The sequence below is a fragment of the Eurypyga helias genome, unplaced genomic scaffold (genome assembly GCF_000690775.1).
Source record: "Eurypyga helias isolate BGI_N326 unplaced genomic scaffold, ASM69077v1 Scaffold49694, whole genome shotgun sequence".
Taxonomy (NCBI): domain Eukaryota; kingdom Metazoa; phylum Chordata; class Aves; order Eurypygiformes; family Eurypygidae; genus Eurypyga; species Eurypyga helias.
The window spans coordinates 1-11852 of record NW_010247862.1 but is presented as its reverse complement, the minus strand read 5'-3'; the positions used below and the strand labels follow the sequence as shown (position 1 = coordinate 11852).

The window sequence follows — 11852 nt, the reverse complement described above, 5'->3', positions numbered from 1 at the left end:
TCACTGCGGGTGGGGTTTGGGATGTTCACCCCGCGACTGGCAGCTGGTTCCGTTCGCTTTGAGGCTGTATTGATTCAGCTTCGCATTCTCGAGCTTCGGCTTCAGTTCTAGGGGTTTTTCAAAGAAGTTAACTAATGACTGTTCCGTCAGGAGGGATGCTAAAATGTGCTCAAAAGAGACCGTCCAGTCCCCTTCAGTCATGGGGGAAGGCTGAGAGTCCTTCTGAGGGGTCTTCACAGTGTCGGTAAAAACGGCATCCTGGTCTGAAGCAGAGGCCTCGGGCTGTACGTCCTCGGGGAACCCATCCGATCCGCTCCCCAGGCTGATGCTTCTCTGCCCGACTTCTCCAATCTGGAGTAACAGCGTGGTCACCGTGGCGATGGCTTGATACAAATCGTTCTCCTCCGGATCTTCGTGGAACATGCTGTACAGGGTTTTGCAGAACTGAATGAACTCCCTCTGCAGAGGAGGAAAAACCGGGAAGTACTTGAACGCAAGGCTGGGAGCCGGGCGAGGGCACGGTACCGCAAAGGGCGCTTACGTGCCCGTTTCTAACGTCTGCCTGCTTCTAAAAACAGTGCTGGCAAAGGGATTCCAACCCCCGCTGATGCTAGGAAACCTTGGTGCTGCAAACAGAAGAGGGCGCCGAGCAGCACCCTGCTGCCTTGGCGAAGGAGATCAAGACCTCCCAGGTGACCGAAGGGCAAGTGAGGTACAAGGTAAGGGATACAGTCCGTTACTGGTGGCTGTTCGTGACTTACAACCACAGTAGCCATCCACAGGCCTGCAAGCAACTTCCTTCTGCTGTTTCTCTCCCACCTCTCTCCAGCTCTTCTCCGAATAAAATGCAGACATCTTCCCTGCACACCCCCTTTCTCTCCTTCCTTCCCTTGCTCACCCATCACAGGTGATCTGCAGGCCAGAGAGGATGTTACCATGTCCTGTGATGAAATTTGTGAGCCCTCGAGTTTCCTACAGTCACAGGATGGCTTACTGGGGGCGGCAGGGACTGCAGGAGGTTCAGCCAAGCGGTGCCTGTGTAAGAGACAGTGCGGCCCTGCTGAGCCGACAGGCTGGGTACATGCCACTCTTCTAAAACTTCATTTAGCAACACCAGCACAGAAGGGACGCTGGGTGTCATCCCACCTTTACATGCCATACTCTGGGGTTACTAATACGGGTCCCTTTTCCCTCCAGCAGGTTTCCTTCTGCCAACAATGTACGTGAGGCTCTCCTGGCCTCAGGGAGCAGATGGTGGGGTGATGAGAGCCTTCAGCTGTCTTACCTCTGTGGCTCCGGTCAGCGTTTGGCTAAGACGGGGTTGATGGACCCGTCCCCCAGCTGGGGATGGACTAAGAAGATACTGGTTTGATGGACAGGTCAGGGAGGACACAACAGCAGCATGCATTCTCGGGAATTCTTTGGGCTTAGGAGGAGGGCTTTTTCCTGCCTACCTGAGACCGTTTTCCAGCCTGTTATGCTGCAGGTGTGGGTGAGACTGGAATTCTTCCTATTCACCAGTGGGTCTGAGGAGAGGGAGGTGCTAGAATGGGTGCTGAGAGTTTTCAAACACCTGCCCCCTGGGCCAGAGAAGCCCAGTCCTCCAGAACTAAAGGACTGAGTCTAAGCTCAGGCTGAAGTTACACTTCCCAGAAAGAGCTAAACTGCTGTATTCAACCGTTTCATTCTCGAGTACTCTCTGCTTCTTTAAAAACAGACCACAGCCTCCGGTGTACGTACCTGGCTCATTTTTGGCAATTCTTTTTCCATTTTAGTATCCTTTTCTTTGGCTAGATCCTTCAGCATCTGCTTCAGCTGCTTCTGGTAATCTACTGCAGCATCACCTTTGTTTGGAGCAGACACAAAAGGGAGAATTCGTTTTCAAGTCACCGGAGCAAACTGACATTACAAAATAAGCCCCAGAGAGCCAAGATAGCAAACGGGAGGTGGGTTATCTCGGATGCACGCGCACTAGAGAACCATTCTGGACACACCATTTGATTTTCCAATGACGAGCGGTCTTGAAGTTGACAGCAAAGGGTTCTTTAATGGTGACTGGCTGTCTCGTTCATTTTCTGTGAGGGCTGTCAAAGAAGTGACAAAGGTAATGATTAATCCTTCGAAAGCTGCACAGTGGTTATTTGTGCTTTTAAAATCTACATATCTGAGGAAAGCCAAATAATTGGGTGAAGATGTTTTAAAACGTGCTTCATTAACTCATCCTGTAAAACTAGGTTAATGTAAGTAAGAGTGGTGCTGCAGTGAGCGAGTCGGAAGTCTGCCAAGAAGGGGCACATTTAATTAAAAACCTTGCACAGAGAAACCATTGCAGAATTCTGTCACCTCATCAGACTGGATCAAGACGTGATAAGGAGATTGCTGCTGCACACGAAGTACGCGCCATCCAAAAACGTTACTTCGGTTCCTGTTTTGTCTAGAAGTAGCCACGTAACTGGCTGCAAAGGATCTCTGAAGGCCGCAGATGCGAGCCTTGACATTGTCTGTCTATAGATTTCACCCAGAAAGGTTTTGGCTGGAGTAAGTTTTAAAACGCGGTGAGCATAGCCACAAATGCACATCCTGTATGCTGCCTGCTGCAGGGTTCTTCGTTAAGCAGCCTTTTCCCAAAAGCTTTAGGCAAGAGATTTTTGGGGAAACTGAGGTATTCAGTCCCTTTCAGATTTCTTACCGGGTCGGATATGTAGCTTGTACAGTAACTTTATCTTTTCATTCATTTCTCCATTATACATAACATCTGCAAGGAGAAAAAAACAAAAGAACAAGAAGGAAGTGGAACAGAGCATTTACTCCCACCGTTTAAAATAAATCAGGCATCTCCCTGTGCACCAAAGATAATTGTTTGCCTGGACAATGCATGAAAACATATGGCCAGTATATTGCATCAGAGTATTTTAAGTTGTGCCTGTCAGTGAGGAACAGCAGGTGACAGCCATCTGGTTTGGTCTTTGTTCCTGCAAAACAGGCCGGGAGTACCTAAACCCTGTGGAGTTTCAGCGTCGTTTAAAAATATTGAGGAGGTTGGCAGGGATCTAGCAAAGGCTGTTTGCTGCCACGGAGTAACAGGAATGTGAGAGGGGAGAGACACAAAACTCCCTCTGGGGCCATCACATTCTTGATATTCCTCCCCTCCTACCCTAACTGCTGTTGCGTAGAATAAGCCCAAAGGAGATAATAATTTCACATGTAATATAATTCATATTCTCAATGACCAGTAGAAGTGAGATTCTAAATTTTCAAATGCACTGAAATACTGTGAAGAACCTTGGTTTGGTGGGGTTTTTTGTTTGTTTTTGTTTGGGTTTTTTTGTGGGGTTTTTTGTTCTTTTTAAATTCTAAGAATTGAAAATCAAAGCATCTCTTAAGAATCGAAATCAAGTAACAACATAATACAAGGTGCCCTGGTTCACAATAAAAGAATTCTGAAAAACTTAAGTGGCAAGAATGCAGATTTACTGATTTCGGCTGAAGCTCTGAATGTTGATTCCTATTTTTTTTCAGCTGGGGTCAGGCAACAGTTGAGGTGTAGCACCTCTTTGGCCAGATTTTGGGACAGGCAGCCTCATCTCATTAGAAGAGCTGGTGGCCTCAAGACCAACCCTGGGGCAGCTCTCGGTCCCTGCTGGCCAGGTTGGTTGGGTTTTTTTTCTGCTTATCGGGAACGTGCAAGGCGAAATTATTCAGTCTTGAAGAAGCAGTCACGAAGACGAATACTGAGATTTCAGGGGTATCCTGAGCACAGCAATCCAGTAGAGAGGATTCCCTAGCATTCCACGCAGGCCCAGATATCATTTAAATTCATTAATTATTTTCAACAAAATCGCTACTGTTTGAGGAATCAATATTTTAATCAAGTCCTTAGGCTGTCTTTTAAATCTAATCGACTTCAGGTGACTGGAACACCAAAAATTAGTAAAGGTCGCTAATTGGGCTAATTACAAGCCCAAGAAACCCATCTGTCCGCATCCTGCCCTGCCGGCTGCATGGCATTTTAACATCCATGTCTCACTCATCCACGTGACTCCCCCCACCGGCTCTGTCCGCCTTCCAGCCCGCAGGGGAGCCGATACCTAGGCAGCTGGCGAACCCCTTGAATTCAATCAGCCGGTCCATGTTCTCGTCCAGGAGGCGGAAGGTCCTCTGGGCAAGGATGTGGGTGTGCTCCCCGCAGGTCCAGGGCGAGAGCAGCCTGTACAGGTTAGCAAACTGCTGGGCGTCGATGCGGTACTGCTCGGCGTAGGGTCGGCTGGGGTCGTGCCGCTCCACGACGGGGCTCGTCGTCTCCCAGTAACACCTTATTAAATGCTCCCTCTAGGAGAAATCAGGGGAAGGAGGAGAGGGGGTTGCAGCGTGCAGGAACAGAATGCAACCAGCAGAAAAAGGCATTTGAACCCAAACTGCCTCTGCGCGAGGTGTTCTAACGATGCCAAGACCATCCTTGTGAGAAAAAGCCAAGTACGAATCTGTAATTAGAGCAGCCAAGCGCTCTCATGACTTCCAATGGATAATTAATAAATTTGAAGGGAGACTGGGCAGATTCTTTGAAGAAATACACTGCAGGCTACTAAAACTTTACCATATCTGGCCCGGGATATCTCTAACCAGCCAAAGGTACAGAGGGTCGAAGGAAATCCAGGGTAAGCATTCTACAGCCTTCCCCTGCTCATTTATTCCCTCTCAGACCTCTCCATTTGGATACCCTACCTGTTAGTCTTCCCTTAGGGACAGGCTGATGCAAAACAAAGTCCTAACAACGAGCTGTCCTGGGGGAGCAAGAGAACTAAGTAAAAAGGAACCACCACTAAGAGAGCACGTGAGGAAAGGGGAGGAGTGCAAGGCAGCTGAAGCTCAAAACCAGAGCAGCATGGAGTGGGAGGGCAGCACTGACGAGCAAACCCCAGCAGCATCGTCTTACTAATGGAGGGAGGATACGGCTGCTCTTAGCCACAAAGCTGTGTAACACTACAAACACACTGCAGCCACATTCCCGGTACCTAGTGTTTATGGCTATGAACAATATGGAAAAGAAAGGGTCCATTAAGGGTAACAATTACATGCTTGGACCCCTAAATCAAGTATAGTTGTATAAACTTAGATGTCCCTACAAGGAAGCTGGGGGGGACATTTTACAAGGGCCTGCAGTGACAGAACAAGGGGTAATGGGTTTAAATTGAAAGTGGGGAGGTTTAGATTGGGCATCAGAAAGAAGTTCTTCCCAGAGAGGGTGGTGAGGCACTGGAACAGGTTGCCCAGAGAAGCTGTGGATGCCCCATCCCTGGAAGTGTTCAAGGCCAGGCTGGATGAGGCTTTGACCAACCTGACCTAGTGGAAGGTGTCCCTGCCCATGGCAGGGGGGGTGGAACTAGATGGTCTTTAAGGTCCCTTCCAACCCAAACCAGTCTGTGATTCTATGATTCCCCATCTCCAAATCACTTTTATAACAGTTCTTTCCAACATCAGCCTGACAGAAAGGAACTGAAGTAGAAACTGCTTTTTAGTTCTAAAGAAAAAAATATTAAAACTATTAGAAATTTGGGAACAAATAGCAAGGACACAAGTTTATGAGGATTTTTTGCCCCATGGAAAACAGTCTGCCTTTGAAGAGCATTAAGAGAGCAGGACTTGAAAGTACTGCAGAGCTGCCAGTGAGCACAGCTATGTGTTTAATTTATTCTGCATGTGAAAGTTACCAGAACCAAATTTCTCACAGACCATTTCCAAGCAGCAAGTTAGAAAGGAAACACTGAAGCCATTCTCCTTGGAAGCATCAGTACATCACTGTTCCTCTTCAATGACAGGGCGGCCACAGCAAGGGCAAAATGACATGATGCCACCCGCCCAGGCAGAGGACATGAGCTCCAAGGAGGCACTGCAAAGCGACAGCTGGCAGTTACGCCCAGAAGCCTCCGATAAGTGCATCCCCTGTTTTTCAGGGAAACCAACCTTGAACAAGTCATACAATTCCTCTAAATCTTCAGGAAGAATTGAAACATCTGGGATGACAACTCGGAGCTTGAAAAGAAAGAAAATCACGTTAGTGACAGCGTTTCCACCCGTCATCACTGAGGCTGGCAGGCCTGCGAGCCCCGCAGGGACTGCATTTACGTGGCCCAGCTGAAAACCGCAGCAGTGACAAATCGTTGCCATTTTTCCCTCTTCTTTAGGTTCACTGGTTGGACAGATCCATGAAGAGAGAAATCCCTCAAGGGCTATTAGAAACAAAGACGGGAAGTCCCTAAGCTACAGGTCACAGGAGGCCGGGGAAGCATCGCACCGCGCTGGCTCTCTTCTCGCACTCTTCCCCGCGCGTCTGCCTAGGGCCGCGGCCAGAGACAAGGCGCTGGGCTGGACGGCCCTGCAGTTGTTCTTAACGTTAAAGCCGCCCTGGAAAATAATGCACGTGGCCACAAATTAAAACCAAACCCATCAGCATCTCAGCAAAGAGCTTTCTTTTCCCAGAGTCAGTAATGATTCTTCCCTTTTCCAAGATCTGGTGATGGCTTTTAAAAAAGGAAAGCTGTCTGCCTCCAGAGAGGAGATGCTGAACTGCCTCGGTGGAAACAATACCCTACTCACCACATTCTGCTTGGTTGTGTCTTCGTGGCTCTGCAGGACACGGATTCGGTGTTTGTAGCGCATGTGCTCTATCTGTGCCACAGAGTGGTCTCCAAATTTCTACAAGGGAGTAACAGTTGTTCATTATTTTTACAGTATTTTCATAGAATCATAGAATCATAGAATGGTTAGGGTTGGAAGGAACCTTAAAGACCATCTAGTTCCAACCCCCCTGCCATGGGCAGGGACACCTTCCACTAGACCAGGTTGCTCAAAGCCTCATCCAGCCTGGCCTTGAAGACATCCAGGGATGGGGCATCCACAACATCCCTGGGCAACCTGTTCCAGTGCCTCACCACCCTCTCTGTGAAGAATTTCTTCCTGACATCTAATCTAAACCTCCCTGACTTCAATTTATACCCATTACCCCTTGTCCTATCAAATTTAGTATTTTAGTATATATATATTCCCAATTTATTGGAAATACACCTTTTAAAGCATTTTGAGTCCTTGAAGAAAAAGCACACGCAGTCTCTAACTGAATCTATACGGCACCTGGCCCAAGGCATTTAAACACTTAGTCAATGGATCTGTAAAGACGTATATTAACTCTCAAAACATCCGCGTTGAATTTAACCTTTTTCTTTCTTTAAAATTCTAACTTGACTGACGGGTAGACACGGAGCGGTATTTTACCTCATAGGAGTCATGAATCAGGTTAGCTATTTCAGTCACCGGAGAGGCTTCCTGGTCATCGCTGAAGAACGCATGGTGATTGCCAATAGGTGGCAGAGGGCTTTCCTCGTTTTTGACATGCTCTAAAAACCTGAAGAGAAGAAATATAAGCAACACAAGTTACTCTGCGCCGTGATTTTCTCAGTATAAATAAGCAAACAAATTTTATAGTTCAGACTTAAGAAATCACAGAATCATAGAACGGTTTGGGTTGGAAGGGACCTTAAAGACCATCCAGTTCCAACCCCCCTGCCATGGGCAGGGACCCCTTCCACTAGACCAGGTTACTCAAAGGCTCGTCCCGCCCGGCCTTGAACACTTCCAGGGATGGGGCCTCCACAGCTTCTCTGGGCAACCTGTTCCAGTGCCTCACCACCCTCTCCTGGAAGAACTTCTTTTTGGGCTGCTAGGTTTTTCTAAAATGCCTTCATGATCACTCATCCGAGGAACGGCAAGCCAGCCAAATGACTAAACGCTGCCCAAGGAAGAAAACTTCTGTCTCCTTGAAGTCTGGCTCAGGAAGCCTCTCACTCTAGGGAAGGCACGAAGAGCAGCAGTAAACATTGCACACTGACGCAGTCGACCCATGTCTTGGCGCTGCCAGGAAATTTCACAGGACATCTACTCCTCTGACACACAAAGCCCATTGTTTAAGGCAGACACTGCGAAAGCAGCAGCAAGGTAACAGGGAGGGTCCCGCTGGTGCCTGCGCAACGCCAGCAGCATCACAACGGCACCCAAATGCCTTTGTTTCAGGGCAGAACGGTCCGCGATGGACTCGGCACTCCTGAGTGGCCGTACCTGCTCAGGATCATCAGGGCCTGCCCATCATCCTTGCTGTTACACAGATCCACGGCGTTGGCTTCCAGTATGGCCAAGCCCAGCTGGAAAATGGCTTTGATCCCATCATAGAAGAAACAGTCCACAACATTCACAGCACTTTCCAGGGGCATGATGCTAAGGAAGAGGGTAAGGAACCACGAAAGAGAGATGGAAGCTAAGGTTGTCAGATCTTTCATGTGTTCGGCCAGCTCCGGAAGTTGCTCTTTTATAAGCTCTTCAAACACCGACTGGTCTACCTGAGCACCTGCAAGTCAAAAAGAAACAGTACTAGACACAGGAAAAAAATACTCTTTAAAGCTGATGATCCCTGGCAACTATCAGCTGCAAGACTTTCTTAAACTGACCAGATACACACACATCTACAATGAAAAATCCCTTTTTATCCCCCTGCTGCGATCTCGGCCCCAGCCCTCATTGTCCATAATCCTCACTGTACAACCTTCTGCAAAAAGACTGCGCTGATTCTCCCAAGTGCCTTTGGGGCACAACGAAATCGTAATAGCAGCAGCTGCTGTTTTCGGCTAAAAGAGCACATAATAATTATGTGCAATCTTAAAGCATTTTACTGTTCAACCTGGGATCTAAGCAATGAAAATAAGACAGTACGCATTCCTCAAGCTCCAGCAAGCGGGCGGTAGAGCTTTCTCTCTAGGTAAGAAAACGTTAAGAGGGAAATTCAGATGTGCCTACACACACACTAAGCGGGAAGAAAAATGTTTACACATAAATATATGCACGTATATAAGTACAGACTTAGGTAGATAAAATTTTTTTAAGAACAGAAGACTTCTGCAATGCCCAGATAAAAGCTTTCCTAACTGTCCCAACCCCTCTTTTCAAAAGCAGCAGATTTAGACTTTGTTCATAGAATCACAGACTGGTTTGGGTTGGAAGGGACCTTAAAGACCATCTAGTTCCAACCCCCCTGCCATGGGCAGGGACACCTTCCACTAGACCAGGTTGCTCAAAGCCTCATCCAGCCTGGCCTGGAACACTTCCAGGGATGGGGCATCCACAGCTTCTCCGGGCAACCTGTTCCAGTGCCTCACCGCCCTCTCTGTGAAGAATTTCTTCCTGATCTCTAATCTAAACCTCCCCACTTTCAATTTAAACCATTACCCCTCCTGTTCCTTCTGTTTTAGCTCCTAGCTCAGACCTGCTTTGTCAGCAGCTATTGTAGGATCAACATAGTTTCATGTTGTTGAAGTGGCCTGTGTCTACAAATCAAATCTGCCACATCAGGAGCTTTAACCAAAGACGCTAGAAGTTAAAGAAGTTCCAAAATATAAAATGCGGTTAGCTTTTCCATTATTTTGTCATTTCTTTCTCATAGTCCATATTCTCCTAATATTAGGAAAATTAATTATTAAATTAATTTTGGGGATAATTATTCCTGAGACATATCCCCTTGGCACTGAAAACTTCTGTTGTCCAAAAGCAGAATATAACCTGGACAGTTTGTGGCAGAGAGCCAGCATCTTTTGGCTTTGTGTCCAAGTCATTAAAAAAACCCAGATACAGTATTTCTCTGTCTTTAGAACTTTCCACATCAAACCACAAAAAGCTTCTGCTGGTGGCTGAACAAACATTACGGCACCACAAATCAAGAATAAGTGCCCAGGGACATGCAAAGAGCCTTTGAGAAGCACATCAAGCATGGTGTTTTGCTTTGAAGAGCTAGCCTTCTCACGTCGGGTGGCCGTAAATAAGAAGGGTAGAGAAAACCGAGAAGAAAGCAGACTGGGCTTACTCAACAGAGGGCAGGTTTTTGTTTGTTCTTTTAAAGAGCTAAATACAAACTATTTAATAGCCATAGACCAAAGAACCAGAGCTGGTTTTAGGGGAATTTGAAGGAAGCCAGCAACAGATAGGCAGACACATAGAAAAAGATCATTCCAGGCTCAGAGGCAGCACGGGAGAGACTAGCAAAAGCAGAGGTTTAAAAGGAATGTGTGATGCTGCCCAGATCTTTTGCAGAAGGCTGTATTACAATTAAGTGTTGACACTCTAGACAAATGTCAAGCAGGTGTATTCAAAGTGACTTTTATGCCCACCTTTTTATTAGGCTCCCAGAAACCCTGACATCTGAGCAACCGAACCTCTAAGGTGTTACAGCACGAACCCGTAACGAGGTAGGAAAATACCAGGGTGTCCATTTAAAAAAACAAGATGACCCCAAGACACAAACCAAATGACATCTTCAAGACTGAAAAGGCAAATGAGAGAAACAAAGTGAGGTTTCCACTGTTTCAGGAATTATAATAGCAAGATGACGACAGTCTTAAGAGATGAAAGTGGGGTAAGATGGCCTGCTGGCTTATGGAGAGGATGGAAAAGTCATGGTAACACGAGAATAGGATATGCATGACCCTTGTCACCACTCGACCCCAGTACAACTTGTTTCTGTCTTGCAGCTATCTGGGTACAATTTCTCCTAAGCACTGCAGAAGGGAGAAGGACAGGAGAGATTTCCTGAAGGAGGAGATATGGAGTGCCAGCCCTGCCTGCAGGCTTTTCTCCTTTGCAAGCAGTGAAACAATGAAAAGGCTTGTGGAAAGACAGGGCCACCATAACTGACAAGGCTGAAGGAGGGAGGTGGTCATGTGATAAAAAGGTTGAGTAGGACTGAATTGCCTGTTTTGAAAGCAAAAATTGTAAATAAAGAATAAAATATTTGTAATGTCATAAAGAAAAGGCCCAAGAGGAGATGGAGCTAAGAAGGCCTGTTATAACCAAGGTCATTAATTCAGTAGCTGTTTTGACTGTAGGGATCACTGACCGACACTGAAGAGGAAAAGCCCAGTGACGGGTACCAAGGTCAGAGATCACAAAAGTTATACAGAGATCAAAATCTGGACAAGAGTGTTGGCAGCGCAGACAAAGAGGAAAAGCTGGATCTTGGAAGAGTTACACAGGAAGAAGCAACACAGAGTTTAGACAAGAGCTAGTTGCAAATCAAAAAAGAAGGCCAAGTGAAATATGAAGCCAAGAACAGTAACTCAAGCAACAGGAACCAGAGGAGACGCAGGGTAGAGAATATCAGTAGCACTGATTTGGCCACGCTAAGGTCTAGGGTAAATCAAAGCTGCAGAAGTAACTGCTCAGTGAAGCAACCATGCTGCAAAACTACACCGCTGCCCTTCGACTAGGGGGAGCAGGGGAAATTCCAAGCTGAAGCCCCCGGCTCTTTGCACTGTGTTGAGTCAGCACAGTACCTCCTCCACAGTCGCAGTAGTCTCTCCTTTGAGTAGAGATGACAGGACAACCAAGACTATCAACACTATAACAGTGTAGGCTGTAGTCTCGGCCAGTGACAGGCAAAATACAAACCCAAAATTAAGTGGTAAGAGCATACCAGGGCAGTGATATGACTGGACACATGGGACCACTCAAGTTTATTTGGGTGTGAAGAATGCTACTTATGGGCAATAACCCAGTAAGCACCAAAGTCATCAGTAACTCAAGGCAGGCCCTAGGCTGATGATACCTGGAAATGACTAGGGCAAACCATTGTTTCTTCTTTGATCAAGGAAGGAGACAGGTGAACGTGGGAGTAAGTCATTGAGATGGCAGTTTAAAGTCACGTTTGGAGACAAGAACTGAAGTTCTGACAAGTGGGACAGTTACAGTGCCCAGTCCACTGGCTGAAAATACCAATGGCATTCAAAGCACCACAGAGTCACAGAATCACAGGATGGTTT

General features: G+C 46.9%; 1 protein-coding gene across 1 annotated transcript; it reads right to left on the bottom strand.

Annotated features, from left to right (window-relative positions):
- LOC104509039 (TBC1 domain family member 8-like) lies at nt 1-8395 on the bottom strand (the record flags this gene model as incomplete). Its single annotated transcript, XM_010150846.1, has 9 exons — nt 1-459; nt 1741-1844; nt 1995-2084; nt 2690-2755; nt 4089-4329; nt 5962-6030; nt 6595-6693; nt 7270-7399; nt 8110-8395. Coding segments are annotated over 9 exons (1544 nt in total), but the record flags the coding sequence as incomplete, so codon positions are not given.
- Nucleotides 8396-11852: the final 3457 nt, after the last annotated feature.